The 15,993-nt window shown below is 64.5% G+C and overlaps 1 protein-coding gene across 2 annotated transcripts in view; it reads right to left on the bottom strand.

Moving 5' to 3' along the window:
* ZFPM1 (zinc finger protein, FOG family member 1) overlaps nt 1-15,993 on the bottom strand; it is a 61,341-nt gene that overhangs the window by 24,454 nt on the left and 20,894 nt on the right. Inside the window, exons 1-3 of one of the 2 annotated variants that reach the window (XM_081806242.1) lie at nt 10,473-10,520; nt 10,094-10,222; nt 7,570-7,695 (exon numbers count right to left, since the gene is read on the bottom strand). In XM_081806242.1, coding sequence (XP_081662368.1) covers nt 7,570-7,695; nt 10,094-10,181 — 214 coding nt within the window. In that variant the 5' untranslated portion in view covers nt 10,182-10,222; nt 10,473-10,520. Of the gene's footprint in view, nt 1-7,569; nt 7,696-10,093; nt 10,223-10,472; nt 10,521-15,993 lie in introns of those variants that run through there. The other variant, XM_081806241.1, reaches the window with a different exon arrangement.

Genomic DNA, 15,993 nt, shown 5'->3' on the forward strand with positions numbered 1-15,993 from the left:
ACCCCCACATGGTGGTCAGCCCCTCCCGCCCTGCAGTCCCACCGCAGGGCCTTTGCTGGGCTGAGCTCTATGTGGCGGGTCACCCAGCGAGTCTGCAGCCTGCTCTCCCAGCCGTGCGCGGTCTGTGCACACCACGTGGGTTCTGCCCCGCCCCCCCGCTCCCCTCAGTCTGCATCCCTGGCTCAGGGTCCGAGCCCCTCGCTGCTGTCCCTGTCACGGCCTGTGGCCCCAGGAGGGCGGCGTCTGGGCTGCTTGTTCAGGCCGTGTCCTCAGTGTCTATTACAGGGGCTGGTACGCATCGGTGCTCAGTGAGCAGAAGCACTGGCTAGTGAGCGAACGGGGATGAACTCTGGCTGCAGGACGGCGGTCTCTGAGTCTTGCTGACATCTGTTCCTCTCACAGGTCCCGGTCCTGGGGGACCTGCGGCCCCCATGTCGTTGCTGGGGGTGCAGTCGGAAGACAGAGCCAGTCAAGGGCCCATCGGGGCGCCAGGTGGATGGCGCCTCCGCGGTCAAGAGCCACTAACCGTGGGGAAGGGCTGCCCAGGGTCAAGGGGTCAGCAGCCCAGCCATGGGGGAAGCCACGGCCAGCTCCACGCCTCAAGGGTCCCCACCGGAGAGGGACAGGGAGGTCTTACCGCAGACGCCCCTCTGCACATGGCCTTCCTGGGGTGCTGTGCGCGGCCTGACCCCTGGCGCCCACTGGGTAGTGCAACAGGGGCATCTATGTGGGCCAGGCCGGCCACGGAGGCCAGGCCACAGGCTCATGCATGGCTCCCACCTCAGCCCCGGCCCAGGGGCCCAGTCTGTAGGCCTTGCTCGGAGACGTGGGCAGGCCTGAGCTGTGGCGGTGGATGCGGGCCGAGGGTCCAGGCCCCTTCCCTGGCCCAGGACCAACATCATGGAAAGAGCTCGGGGCCAGCAGGCAGTGGGCAGCCGAGGGGCCCATTGATCAGCCAGCCCCCCTGGGCCTGTGCTGGTGGAAGCCCCTGAGCTCCGTTTCCTCGACAACCACATACGTGAGGCAGCCCCCTTGGTCCGAGCTTGCCTCCTCCCTCCTCACCCCTGCACTCACCCCGGCTGCAGCAGGGCTCACTCCGGCCTCAGGACTCTCGCCTCCGCTGTGCCCTCTGCCCGGGGCACTGTTCCCGGGACAGTGCTTCCCCTCCCTGTCCTGGTCTGGGTGCCGCATGGGCCCGGCATCACTCCCCCTCTATTCCTCGGCCATATGAGGGTACCGCTCCTGTATTACGCAGTCTCCGTCCCCCGGACTCGGGCGTCAGCTCCCCGGCCGCCTGCAGGCTGCCGGCCCAGGCAGCTGTCTAACATCCAAGTGTTTGTGGAGTGAATAAATGACCTCCTCCTCTTCCTACTCCTGGGCCCTAGACACCATGCTCTTCGGGCACTATGGCCTGTCACCCCCACAACACAGCTCTAAGTGGGGACCATCTCCCACTGCGGCCAGCAGCCGCGGCGTACCTGGCTCCCAGCAGGTGCTCGGTAAACACCTGGGCAGGAAGGAAGGCTGGCTGACCACAGCGACGCACAGCATCCCCACCCCCAGGGCTGCCCCCCATCTCCTGGAGCCTCGGGCTGCTCAGCTGTGAAATGGGGAGGCTCAAGGATGGGTGGAGGGCCTGCTGTGTGGGTCTCAGGGCATGCGTCCCCCAGGGACCACAGTGTGGACTCCCTCCCCGGGGACCCAGAAGACGTGACTCCTGACCCAGCCACTGGGTCTGGTCTCTGGAGCTGACCCCAGGCTGACCCTTGCCACCCGCCATTACCCTCTCCCTCCCCCCTCCCCCCCATCTGTTAATCTAAGACAAATAGGCCTATCGGGCCGCGGTGCCAGGCCCCACGATAACGCAGAATAGCTGAAATGATTTTTCCCACCCACACATGCCGAGGCGGTGGGAGGGGACGCGCGGCCACCCTGTATCGCTCCATCTCCCGGGCTGTCCATCAGGACAGGCCGTCCTGCCTCGGCAGCCCGACCGCCCGCTGCCGATAACAAACCTTGAGGTTTGCCTAGAAACTCCACAGTGAGATTAGTCAGCCGAGAACGGCCCAGATAGCCAGCCCAACGCCCTTGCTCACACTCCAGGGGCGAAAGTTCCAGCAGACTCCCCAGGACCCCGGGGTGGGGGGGTGAGGCTTCAGCGCTCGAGCAGGAGGAAGCTGCCTCCTCTGGCCCATTATAGCACCATGCTCCCTGGGGGTGCGCTTTCAACCCATCCGCTGCACGGCATTGAGCCCAATACCTCACTTAAAACCCTCCCGTCTCTCATTTTATAGCCAAGACAGCAGAGGCATCTATACTCCCTACACTGAGCCCAAACCCTGACCGGTCTGTGCCCATCCTAGTGCTCCAGCCACACCCACCGTACTCAAACCTCAGGGCCTTTGCACGTACCAGCTCAATGCCTGGACACCCTCACCCCGCTCCAGTTGGTCCTTTAAGCCTCAGCTTACGGAGGCTTCTGCTGACCTGCAGTGCCATGAGGACATGGCCAGCCTTTCTGTCTCTGCCTCCAGGGCCCGACATGGGGACAAAAAAGGTAACCCCTGATGCTGGCCAATCAGATTTTGTTTCGTAAACAGTGGTCACCAGGAAAGACTTCCGGGCTCCAAGGCACTTGTGGGTGAAAGGGACCCCTGTCCTGGGGCTCTGATCACAAAGCCAGGCCTGGCCACCAAGTGTGACTCTGACCACGCCCTTCCTTCTTCATAGCCACCTGATGTCCCCGGAGCTGGTGGGAGGCCCCTGTGGGCCTCCCAGGTTCACCTCCCTGCTCCCCACCTGGCATGTGGCACCTGCCGCGGACAGCCCTGCGCTCAGCAGCCGGGTGCACGCTGCTCCCCCGCCAGGGTGTCTGGACCTTGGCTCCCAGAGGGGCAGATGGAGAGCTGGTTCTCGCCTGCCCTGTGCCAGGCAAGCAGGCGGGGAGGGGACCTCACACCACGAGGCTGGTTGCAGAGGAGGCTCCCAGACCCCCCTGGGACTCCCCACAGATGTTCCCTTCATCTAGTTCCCCATGACCTGGCCAGGCAGGCTGAGGGCATGCTGACGGCCACGGAACAGAGGCTCCCATGGGGGCCAGGAGGTGGGTGACGGGCCCAGGACCCCCACTCAGGATGGGACCCTACAGGCTCTTGGTCCTAACAGGGGCTGGCCTGCCTGCCTGATCTGCTTTTTCTAGATGTTAAGTGGGGAGACAGGGGGTGGGGAATGGGATGATGGCAGGAGGACTGGGGGGGGGCATGGAGCGGGGGGCTGACCCCTCACAGGCAGAGAGCTCCTGGCCAGCTGCCCTCCAGACATGCTTTGGGGATTACAGATTACAGCTCTCAGTCATTTGCATATCGGAATTTTAAACAGCCTGCCCCTCCAGCGAACAAGGTCATTTCAAAGATAAAAATACCGAGCTCTCCCCCTTCCTGACACTCACCCCCTTTCCCTTCAAAGGCCCCCAGCCCAGCATCCTCCTTTCCCCAAGCCCCAGTGGGTGCCTTCCCCACCATGGGCTGTACCCCCTCCCTACAGACTGGGGACCAGGCCTTGATCGCACTCCTGAGCCTTTACTCAGACTGTCCACTTGTGACCAGAGGACCTCCTTGCCCTGTGGGGCCCGTGTGGGGGCCTCCCTGTCCGCCAGGATCTCCTCCCTTTCCTGCACACTCCATGGTTCACTCGCGGGTGTGGTCTGAGCTCCCAGCACGGAGGACACATCCCCGCACACCAACTCATGAGGGTCCAGAGAGTATTCATCAACACGGGGTGTGGGCTCTGTCCCAGCCCCTGCCGGCCCGAGGTGGGCTACTGTCCCTCTGCTCAGAGGACCGCAGGGACAGAGCCGGCTCAGAGCTGGGTCTGCAACCCTGCCTGGCCCCGCCCACTCCAAGTGCGGTGGGGGCCTCTCGTGCCCAGGGCAGGGGAGAGTGGAGGGGGCGGGGGGACAAGACCACACCACGGACAGGGAAGCGAAAGGCGGCCTCTCCCTGCCTCGGGGCCGCGTGGCCGGGCCGGCTGAGAGGTGCAGTGCCTTTCTGGCCAGAGAGCGGTTCCTTCTTGTGGACCCCGCTGACACCCCACTTCCCAGAGGAACCCAGGCTGCCGGGCGGGCGGAGGACGCTACGGCTGGCCCTCTGCGTGCTGGCCCCCCGTGAAGCTACCGCTCTCCCTAGCTCCAGCATGGAGAGGAGGAAACGGGGGCCCCAAGAGGTCAGGCACACAGTCCACAGTCACTCGGCAAAGCTGGACCCAGACCGGGGCAGGTGTGCTCGGGGGTCTGTGATCCTGCCTCTCAACACAGCTATGCCGGGGTTGGGGGGGGGGGCTCCCACGGGACCAGTCATGCTCGAGAGCTAAGCCAACAGAGCTCACAACTCTTTCAAATGAAGACACATCCCTGAGCACCTCCCCAGACTGCTTTTGGAGCTCCGGGGTCAGCAGGTATCAGGTGGGGCAGGAACGGGCCTAGGAGACCGTGGGCCCCTCACGCGTCCCAGACCCGCACTCCAGCGTTGAGGACGTCCTTTCGCATCCAAGACCTCCCCTGTGTTGGCGGTGTGTCCAGGCCCCCCTGGGAGGCCGCCTTCCTGCCCGGTGCCCTGGGGGTGCCTCCTGGGGGTGCTCGCGACCGTCTGCTCTGGGCCTTGACCACCGGAAAGGCAGCTCCTCTGCACACGCTATGCTGCGGCCGAGAGGCCCTGAGGCCCGGTCTCTGCTGGGCTGTGGTCACCGGCTCCTGGGCCTCGCTGGGTGGTGGGTCCCAGCAGGAGCAAAGGGGGTCCGTGAGAGCCCCAGGAGCCCTGGCTAGCAGATGGCAGCCAGAGAGGGGAGGTGGGGATGAGCAGTGTGCACCGTGCCAGGTGCGTGCTCAGCCCTAGGCTCTGTGAGGTGACCGAGGCCCACCTCGTGCAGGCTGGGTGGGAAACGGAGGCTTGGGGCCCAGTCACTCCCCCAAAACCAGACAGTGCACGGTGCACTGGGGTCCAAGCTAGCCCCTTCATCCTGGAGGAGAACGGTACCCGGTGTCCCCCAGGCTGGCCCCCCAAGCCCGGTCCCCAAGCCAGGTGGTGGGGCCAGCACTTTTTCCCCATCTGGGGACAGAAAAGTGGCGGCCAGCCAGAAGCAAGACACAGACTCAGAGACGCAGGGAGGGAGAGAGGCTCGCCCAGGACATGCAGAGGGGCTCGGGGTCAGACAAGGGGAGGGAAAGCAGGGCTTGTGGGCAAAGGCCACAGAGCAGGCCCCCCTGCCGCGGCAGGTCACTGGGCTGGGCACTGCCCTCAGGGACGCCGGCCCGGCCAGGCCCTGGCAAAGCCCTGCTGCCCCATCGCTGGCATGGGCAGCCCCGCAGAGATAAGGATGCAGTGGGCCTCTCTGGCTTCCCTGGCGGACGATAAGTGTGGCCTGTCCGGGGTCTGATAGGGGGCAGGCACCGCGGCGGTTGGCCAGGGGCGGCTTATCGGCCCATCGCTGCCCACTGCACAGAAATTCCTATCTGCGGAGGCTGAGAGGGAGCCCCCCGGCCCCAGAGGATGCACCCCAGCCCTAAACCACGGCCACCCCAGCTCCTACCCCCCTGCCCTGGGGTCAGCTCCCAGCCTCTCAGGGCCTCTGTGCCCCCATCTATAAAATGGGGGTGAGGCACTGTGTTGCATCCTGGGATGGCAACTGAAGCTGCTGCTGACACATCGCAGCCCCTGCTCCGGAGCCATGCCTGAACCCCCAGAGCCGGGCTTGCACCCTGGGAGCTGGGTCTGTACCCCGGAGTCGGGTCTGCACCTCAGGAGCTGGGTCTGCACCCCAGGAGCCTGGTCTGCACCCGAGGAGCTGGGTCTGCACCCCAAAGCTGGGTCTGCACCCCAGGAGCCGGGTCTGTACCCCAGGAGTCGGGTCTGCACCCCAGGAGTCGGGTCTGTACCCCAAAGCTGGGTCTGCACTTCCAGAGCCCGGTCTGTACCCCAGGAGCTGGGTCTGCACCCCAGAGCCGGGTCTGCAGCCCACTTTGCTGCTTCCCAGCTGGGTGACCTTGGACAAGTCCCTTTGTCACGCTGTGCCCACCTCAGAGGCTGGTGTGGGGACTGCGTGGTGCTTTCCTCCCCATGGATGCTCTTCCCGGTGGTTGTGGCTTCAGTCAGGGCCCCTCAGGCACGTGGGTGGTCCCTGCTCCCCCCACCGCAGCAGGAAGTTTCCTGATGAAGACTGAAATGTGAGGGGTTATAGGGCCCGCGGGAGTGCTGACCTAGCTTCTCGGGGGGGGGGGCGCCTCGTTGCGACCTCATCTGCAGCTGGAGAAACTGAGGCAGGAAGAGCAGTCTGACCACAGGGTCCCTGCCCAGCCCTAAGGCACTGTGCTGTGTGCAGAATGGCCCCGGTGCGGACCCAAGCACCCAGCCACCCATGTGGCTTAGCGATGCCTGACTAGGCCCCGAGGGCCTCAAGGACACATGGCCCCTGGCCCCCCTGGCCAGCTTCTCCTTGGTGGGGACAGGGCACATGGCTGCCGCCTATCTACCAGGACACCTGGGCACCCCCCCCCGCCATCAATGGGACCCCAAGAAGTGGGGGGGGACGGCTGAGGGACACAAACCCAGTCTGTTTGAAGGGCAGCGGGCTTGCTGTGCTGGGGGCAGCAGAGGGGACCCCCAGCACTGTCTTGCCCAGGATGCTCGGCTCCTAGACAACACCACGGCCCACCCAGGCGGGAGGGGCTGAGAGCGGACTCGCTTTCCCCGTGGGGTGGGGTCACCGTCCTGGTTGTGAGCGCCAGGCCAACCCCTCCTTCCCATGGCCCTCTGAGGAGGAACGGGGGTCCCCTCTGCCCTGGCAAAGCCCTCCCTGAGCCCACAGCAAGGCAAGGCCCTGCCTACGTGCCCCTTGCCACGGCCCGAGCCACACTCGCATCACTCCTGCACACACTCTCCGAAGATCATCTGCTCACAGCTGTGTGTCGGGTACACGGCGTGCACTCAGTGAATGCTTCCTGCATCTGCACATGTCTGAGCCAAGGGCCGCCTCGCCCCCGTCCTTGAGGACAAGCCATACCTGTGTCCAGAGATGCAGCCCCACGCCCCCGCACGCCACCCCACTTGCCCCAGAATTATGGAGAACACCTCTGGTCAGACTTTTGGCTGCAAATTGGTGGTCGGGGCGACGGGTAGCAGGAAACCACCCTCAGAGCCACGCCCCGCGCTCCAGCACCGGGCAGGTGGGGCCGACGCCTGCCTCCCACGTGACTGCAGCCACCCCACCCCGGCCGGAACCCCCAGCCCGGGGGGGACGGCCCTCCAGACGCATGCCCACAATGCCTCTCCCCGCCCTCCCCACCTGAGGCTCCTCTTGCCCAGCCAGAGGGGAATGCCTCCCGGGAGCCCCCGCAGCGTGCTGGACTTTGGAACGGGCACAGGCCCTGGCCCAGAGGGTCGCCACCGGCCTCCTCAGCCAGGAGGCAGGGCCTGTCCCACCCAAGCCGCCAGGACAGCAGGCTCCCTGGATTTTCAGAAGGCTGGGCCTCCAGGCCCCGACCGACCGACCGACCGACCGACTGCAGGGGTGCTTTACCTGGCCCGCTCCAGGATACGCCAGACTCCTCCTCCAGCCTTGTCTCCGACTCCTGCCCCTTCATCTCCTCGGGGCCTCCTGGGGGCGTGGGGGGCGGTGGCGATGGTGGGGGTGGGGGATTAGCGTCTGCAGACAGAAAACACCATCAGGCCCTGCCATCCCTGGGCACCGATCCACCCACCTCCCCCATCTCGCCCTGTGGCCGGGAGGGAAACTGAGGCCCAAGTGGGTGAGCACGTGCGCAAGGTCACCCCCCACACCCAGGTTTGCGCTAACGGGGGACAGAGACCTCAATTTTCTCCTTGGCCTTTAAAACCTCTCATCCCCTCATTAATTGCAGCAGTAATTATTATTCCAGCTGCAGCTAATAATTAGCGGGTAGGGTGGCCTAAAGGGCACACGTGTAGGCCCCGGCTCCCTGGTCTCCTCCGCCGGCAGCTGGGGGCCCCTCGAGCCGGGCCCTGCACCCAATTCCAGCCCAAAGGGCATATTTGCCTTCCCTGCCGAGCCTGATAACTACCACGGTCCCCAATCGATGAGCTCCCATAAAAGCCCCCCCTTGGTGACGTCACACGCCCGGCAGATTATTAATACCCGAGATAAGAGCTGTGATTAACATCAAATAAATCAATCACACAGTATAAAAGTCCTATTATTTTTGGCTATAAATCAACGTGGCTGGCATTTGAGCTCCAGCCCTCGCGCGGGAACCGCGCTGGGCCTGCCCGAGAGGCAGATACGGCTCCCGCCGCCTTATCTCGCCCATCTCGGCGTTATCACCGCGGCCTGTGCCAGGTGCAACCCCGGCTGTTTTTTCCAGCTCCTTCCCCGGCCCCGCCCCCACCCCGCGCAGCCCCAGCCCCGGCTAGCAGATCAGATAAGGGGCCCGGCTCCCCTGGAAAACCACCGGGTCAAAGTCCACCAGCAACAGCCACTTGGCCTTTGGCAGCTCAGGGTGCCCCCGGCGGCACACAGCACCTAACAGCGGGGACGATGGTGGCGGTGATAAGGGGCCCCTCACGCACTCCCGCAGCCTCGGCCGCCCAGACACAGATGCGGAAACTGAGGCTCAGGCAGAGCAGGAGCACGGGCCCGGGGGCAGCGGGCTGCACCACTCGCCGTGGTGATGAGGCAGGCGGCAGAGATAATAGTAATGACTGCAAAGCGGCTCCCGGCCACTGTCCCTGGGCGAGCTGGGGGGAGGGGAGCCTCCGCCCCCCACTCCCGATGAGGCCGCCACTGTGGAAAGGGACACCGGGGCCAGCAGGTCTCAGAGGACGAGGCTCGTTGGGCTCCTGGCCTGTGGTCATTGCGGGGGGCAGGGCACGGATGCTCGGAGACTGGGAAACGCTGGGGGCGGGGGGTCCACAGTGAGTACGTCTGCCTAGGATCTCCGCTGCCCACTGGCCAGTCCCTCTCGGCCTCTGAAGTGGCAGGTACGCCCTTCTCTGTGCATCCTCTGGTCTCTGCTCAGTGTCACCCCCGCCCCACCTCTCCTTTACCCCGTCATGTCACCTACTCACTGCCTTCTGAAACGGTCTGCTTTGGGGCTACATCTCCCCCATCAGACTACGGCCTGGGGGTTACTCAGCCCCCGTGTGCCAAGAGCGTCATGGCCCTGAATGGGGGTAAGACCCCTGGCCACGGCCAGCAACGGGGAGGCAGGGAGCGGTGAGTCCAGCTCAGAGCAGGCACACGAGATCCCCCACTAATCCCCCAAGTCAAGTATCCTCCTCAGGAAAACAGGGGTGAGGGTGCTGACCTCCCCCATGCGTCCACCTCAGGGAGGCCTCTCGTCCTGGGGGTGTCTGCGGGTACGGCTAGAGAAGCTGCCCTTACTTTGAGGCCCGCTGGGACCTGTCCAGAGCAGGCTTCCCGGTGTCAGGTTGATTCACCTCTGGGTCTCTCCCCAACACCACCCCCACCCCCGAAACTGCCACGAAGAGGGTCCAAGGAAAGGTTCCAGGTGCCTGGGGTGGGGGGAGCAGGCTCTGTACGAAGGGAAATCAACCTGAATCCAGACCTGGGGTCAGATCACTGCTCGGGTGTTTACAGGCTGTGTGACCGTGGGCAAGTCCCTTCACCACTCCGGGCCTCATGCCCTCGTCTGTAAAATGGGGTACAGTGCCAAAGCAGGAGAACCTGGTATGTGCTAGACCACGCGGGCTGAGGCCTCGCTGCCCCATCCCACAGACGGTAAACGGAGGTGGGGGAGGGCATGGTTTCCTCGAGGTCACTCAGTGGCCCAGGACTCCCTGTCCAAGCCTGGACTAGACCTTCCCCATCGAGGCCTTTGTCTGCCCCTCTGTACCAGAAGGGGCTGGACTCCCAAGACCCTCCTCATGCTGAGGGTGTACGTGTCTCCCACCCCCGTCCCTCCAGGCCCCCGGCCGCCAGCTGCCCAGCCACTGGCCCACAGACGCCAGCAAGCACAAGGCGCACTTCACCGGTGGGGACGTGGGAAGGGGTGCGGCAGCGCAGGGCGTGAGACGCCGGCCCGTCGTGCACCCACCGCCGGGCTCACCTGGACTGGAAGGGCTCAGGGGCTCGGGCTCTCCTGCGGCCTCGGGCTCCGGTGTTCCGGCCTCCCGCTCTGGGCAGCTGGCGTCCATGGCCTGAGCCTCTTCCGTAGCTTCCACGTCTCCAAGGGAACCTGCAGACACAGCCCGAAGGGAATCGTGAGGCTCTGTGGGGCGATGGCCCCCGGACTCCAGACCCCCGCCCCGGGCAGAGGGCCATAGGCTCTGCCACCTCACAGGGCCAGAGGCCGTGAGCGGCGCCCCCAAGACTTGTGCACATCTCACCCTTGTATCACCCCAGTCCCTGCAACAGTTCCAACGCCTGGGGTCACCCTGGCGTCCCACCCCCACCTCCCCAGCTCTGCAACCTCTCAGCGCACTGACCCCTCTGGCCAGGAGGGTGGTCCTGGCCCCTCCCGGGGTCTCCCCTCTGCTCTGTTCCAAGCTCTGGGAGCAGCCACGGTGCCTCTTCCGGTTCAGGGGGCTCCTGGGGGCTGTATGGACCACAGCCCTCGCCTCCCCCTTGCCAACCCCCTCGGGGGGGTTCACGGAGCCCCAGCGCCCACGCACAGCCCCTAAGACGTGAGGGTAAATCTCTCCTGGGCCCAGACAAGCTCCCCGAGAAGCTCTCCACACTCAGGTACCGAGGTTTGGGAGCTTCGTGAGGGTGGGCCCGTGTGCGGGGCCCAGGAAGTGCTCAGAACACCTGGCTACGGGAATGCGTGCTTGATGGGGCACAGGTGTGGGGGGCCACAGGTGTTGGCGGTCAGCCTCTGGGACCGGAGGGCCTCAGGCCTGCGGCCCCTGATTCCAATCGTCACCTTCCCCAGGAGGCCCTTGCAGGTCTGCTCCACGGAGCCCCCTTACAGCTGAGAAGGGGGACTCAGAGCCCAGAGACTTCCTGGGAGAGGAGGGAAGCCAGACCCGCCAGGGCAGCACCCTCCATCAGACCGGCGCATCCGGGGGAGGGCGGGCAGAGGGGAGAGTGGTGAGCAGGTGTCCCTCCTTATTCTGCTCTCAAATCTCCCCAGGCCCCTTGTGGCTGGTTCAGCCTGGGCCCTGAGGCCTGGAGACAGGTGCTGGGGCTGAAGCTGCCTCCTGCCCTAGTTACCTTCCCAAATGGCTCCACTAGCCACCTGTCCTGCCCCCCCCCGGTGCCCCCTCCCTCCCCCCAGTCATCAGGGAGATGATGCCCATCATCTGGGCGTGGCCATGGGGCAGGGTCCTGACTCACAGACCCCTGCTCAGCCCAGGCTGCCAACCCCACAGCAGCCAGGCCCTTTTGCTGCCTAAGAAACACCTGGAAGTCATGACAACGTCTGCAAATCCACGTGTCGGGGGTGCCTGATGGGGCCGAATGGGGCTAGCTCTTGCTGGCATCGGGGGCAGAGGCATTTGGAATGGAAGGGCCACCTCTCAGAGGCTGAGCTCCCCATCCCTGGAGGCAAGCAAGCAGCAGCTGATGGAGATCTGACTGGGATTCATGCCTCTGTGACCTTTTCTACATCATGACCCCCATGGGGATCTGGTGAAAGCCAGTGCCTTCTCCCCAGAAAACACAGAGACCAAAACGTGCCGTTTCAGGGGCTTCTCACCAAACCCCTAGTCTTCTGGTGCCCTCCCTCACTCCCCTCCTTCCCTGTATTTCCCCAGGGGTGAAACCTGGTGCCACCAGCCAGCTCCACCGCGGGCTACAGGAGCTGGCTCAGGGCAGTGGTCCAGGGAGACGATGATAGAAGGAGCAATGTGAGAAACGAGGCTCCACCTGACTTTCCGAATGTAGCAATTTCCACGGGGCAGAGAGGTGGTCAAGCTGGTTTTGTTTGCCTTCCAGCTCAAATCCCTGGTCACTGGCAGACGGCGGCCGGCTACAGTAAGGAAAACCGAGCGTTCCCGGCGGGGCGGATGCCCTTCCTGCCTCCCGCCAACATGTGGGGCGGACACCGCTCCAGGAGGCAGAGGTGCCCAGGACATGGAGACTCTGCGGGGGACTCCCAGGCCCGCTGGGGAGACCGTCAAAGAACAACAGATGGGCCCCAAACAGGAAACAACAGATTATAAGTGCTGGGAGGGAGGGGGGCAAATGAGGGAGGAGAGAGCAGGGGAGATGCCACCAGCAGAGCTCAGAGGGGACAGACAGCTGGGAACGCGGCTCCGGATGGAGGGCCTGGGGGCTGGACAGAGCTCGGCTTCAAGGCTGGAGAGAGGCCAGGGCAAGGAGCGGATCCTCATCCCAGAGGCACTGGAGGGCCCTAGAGAGTCCCCGGCAGGGTTGTTTCCCGGCTGCAGCCGTCTGGACTCCAGCTCCGGACCTGAGTCCCAGCCTCCCCGGGGACACCCCGGAGCCGTAATTACAGGAGATGGGCAGGTGCTCACCACCCCGTGGCCAGGCCGAGACCGCACAGAACCAGCCCCAGGCCGAGTCTTGTGCTTTCTTGTCAACGCACCCACATGGACAGACGAGCCTCTGAGGTGGACTGGGCACAGCCCAGCTGGTCCAACGTGGCCCCTGGGACAGGTGGGAGGCCCGACCTGCCGTGGCCTGCCTTGGCATGCATCTGGGCAGGAAAGCAGAGGCTGCGGGGGAGGCTGGCCTCAAGCTGCCCCGCCTGTGGGGTTGGTGCTGGGCAGGTACCGCTGGTCACGGTGGCCAGTGGCCTGGCAGCCATCCCAGCCTCGGTGGGCAGCACAAAGGCCTCTGGGGTCAGCCTGAGACGGGCTTGTGCCTCCTGGGCTCATGAGAGCTCCAAGGGGACGGACCGTAGCTGAATGGCCATAGGACCTCAGGGCCTCAGTCACCTGCTCCGGTGAACGGGTATGAAGCCACTTGCTCTCAGCGCCCGCAGGGACCAGAGCGTCGGGGCAGAGCTGACGCCCCCCTCCCCACCCCTGCCCAACCCAGGGATGCAGCTCCGACTGTCAGGGCCCCGCTCAGGCGGGCCTCAGCCACCCAGGGAGGCCCCAAGCTCGTGGCGGGTCCGTTTATGGGAGAACAAAGGCCCCCGCGCCGCACAAAGGCGTGACGACGAGCGTGAAGAAAGAGGCTGCCGGGCTGCAGCAATTTATTCTAATGCCGCTAATTCAGTTCCAGCACAATTAAACCCGCTCTGATAATGTCGGAGACAGCCGCCAACCAGCAAATCGCTCTGAGCCCATGAGGGTACGTGTCACGGCCAAGGCTGAGCGTGCCATCCCGCCCCCGGGTCACCCTGGGGTCCCACTCCACCGGGGGCTTGGGGAGGAGGGTTCCTCCACCGGCCACCCAGCAGAGAGACGCTGCTGCTTCCCCGGCTGCCCTGGGCCAGGAATGAGCCCCGCCTGGCCCCTGGGGGACGCACTCTGGCAAAGATCCCAACAGCTAGGCCAGGCCAATCCATGCAAGTCCGTGCGGTGTGACCTCAGGCAAGTCACTCTACCTCTCTGTGCTCGGAAACCACAACAGCTCCTATGTCACAGGGTGAAGCGTGTACTTAAGTACGCACCAAACATTAGCTGTCACCTGCTGTGCAGTAGGGCCTGGGGAATGGGATGGGGGGCGTGCGGTTATTAAGCATCACCTGTCGTACACCAGCCCTGTGCTCAGCATTTTACAATGTTCTCCTTTAACCACCCCGGCCCGGTGGCCCGGACTGTAGGGGTGGTGGGGAAAGCGTGTGTGGACTGCACAGGGGTGGGGAGGGGGCCGGCGGGGCCCTGAGCCGGTCATGATGGGCAGATCTCCTCCCAGCTTCTCAACACCACCCAGAGGTCATGCCCACTTTGCAGATGAGTAAACTGAGGCCCAGCAAGGTGAAGTGACTTGCCCATGGCCCCCGTGAGGAAGCAGTGGAGGGGGCGGGCAGGGCAGGACCCTCCCCAGACATGCTACCCCTGCAGACGCTGGCTCAGGCAAAGCCGCCTCTGCACCAGGGTGGCCCTGTGCCTCCCTTCACCCTCCGGACGCCTGGATCGAGGGTGACGCCGGCCGCACAGCCCAGCAGGGTGGAGAGGCCAGTGCCCAAGGCTGGACCCCGTCTCGGGGTGCCCGTGGTGATAATGGCGGTCGCAGAGCTGCCCCCGCTGCCCAGAGCCCCTCAGTTATCACGGCGAGCAGACGCCCCGCGCTGATCCGTCTCCTGCTCATTAAGCCGGACGTGGAAATGGAAATGAAAACATAATAGCTATTTGATTGGGGGCGAGATAGTTTGCATATTGGCTGGGCGCTGATAGCAGAATTTCATCAACTCCCGTTCTTCATGCTTTAAGACTGAATTACGGAGACAGGCTCTGTGTGGCGGGATGATCCCGCTCCCTTCCGAGTCCCCGAGCTGCACGACTAATGGCCCCTCCTGGCTCTGATGGCGAGGCAGCTGGTGGGGCGGGGGGGGGGTGGCTTTGAATGACCACCTCTAACAGAGCCGGAGCTGTTCTCTGTGGAGGGGACAAAATCCCCCCAGACTTTGGCCCCTAGGCAGACCTGTCGGGCAGGGAGTTGGTGAGGGTGTCTCCGAGCACTGGACGGGGAGTCCCGAGACCCTGGGCCTCCCGCTGGTCCCAGCTGGTCCTGCAGACTGCACCTGCATGCAGTGGAGGTGACTACCCGCACCCCAAGACCACTGGAAACATGTGAAAGAACCAGGGCAGAGTCCCCAGGAGCCCCCCACCCAACTCGGGGCCTGACCACAGTGTGATTCTTTACCTGAGGCCCCGCCCTGTGCCCGCCCATTACGTGGGTCCTTTATGCCTCTCTGGGAAGGTCCTTTTTCTTATACCCCATTTACAGAGCAGAAGACAGAGGCCCAGAAACCTGCCCTGGAGCCCCTCCTGCGTCAGGGCTGGATTTTGAAGGCAGGCCCCCTGGCCTGGGGGCGGGGTGGACGCTGATGGACCACGTGGCCCTGCCCTTCCACTGGAGTGCCAGCAGCCCTCATTCTGGGCCTCATCCTCCACCACTGTTCTCTCATTCACCCCTCCTTGACCCCCGCATTCATTAACCTGTCCAACCTTTCCTGGGTCCACCGAGGGCCAGACTCTGCCCCAGGACATACCCCAAGCAAAGTGAAAAACCCAAGTGTGGCCTTTGCCACGAAGGAGAGGTTCAGGTGCCAGTCAGGGAAGGCTTCCTGGAGGAGGCGACAAGTGATGGAGATCTGGAAGGGGACAGGGAATGGCCTGCAACTGGGGCCAGGGAAAAGCATTCCGAGCAGAAGGCACAGCAAGAGGCTGAGCCAGGTGGCTGTGTGAGGGCCACACCTCCCCAAGTCTGGTTTCCTCATGGAAAGCAGGGCTGGGGTCAGGGTTCAGCAAGGTGGTGCCCTGGTGCTGAGCACAGACAGGTTATTATTACAACTGTTACAGTCTCAGCTCTCCAGGGGGTGCCACACCTGCCTTCTGGGGGTGGCACGTTGGTGGACGGGGTTGAGGCCTGGCGGGGGGTACAGCGCTGGCAGAAGGCCTTGGCTTCTGGTCTCGCTGGGCCTGGCAGTGGTGGGCAGGCTGGCGGCACTGGGCCTGGGGTGGGTGGGGGCGCGGGGCTGCCAGGAGAGAGACCCTGGCCTCTGGGCGGCGCACGGTGGCCAGATAAGGCCCTGATAACAGAGGGAAAAGTGCAACAGATTTAGACTTTCCCACCGGGGAGGGGGGGGGGGCTGTGGGGCAGCTCAGGCCACAGTGGGGCAGCCCTGCTCCCCCTTAGGGGGCCTCGCTAGGGGAGCCCTGGGTGCCTGGGGGCCGTGGGCAGCCACCCCAGGGGCCCGGGTCCCCCAAGCACACAGGGCTGGGTCTAAAAGCCAACCTGCTGGCAGCAGGCAGTGTGACCCCTGGGGAGGCACTCCTGTGGGCCCCGGCCAGCAGGACCCCCGGGGAGGAGGGTCTCTAACTCAGCTGGTGCCTGCTGGACAAGGACGCTGAGGCACAGGACGCAGGG

The sequence above is a fragment of the Leptonychotes weddellii genome, chromosome 16 (genome assembly GCF_054177405.1).
Source record: "Leptonychotes weddellii isolate Sample4059 chromosome 16, ASM5417740v2, whole genome shotgun sequence".
Classification (NCBI taxonomy): Eukaryota; Metazoa; Chordata; class Mammalia; order Carnivora; family Phocidae; genus Leptonychotes; species Leptonychotes weddellii.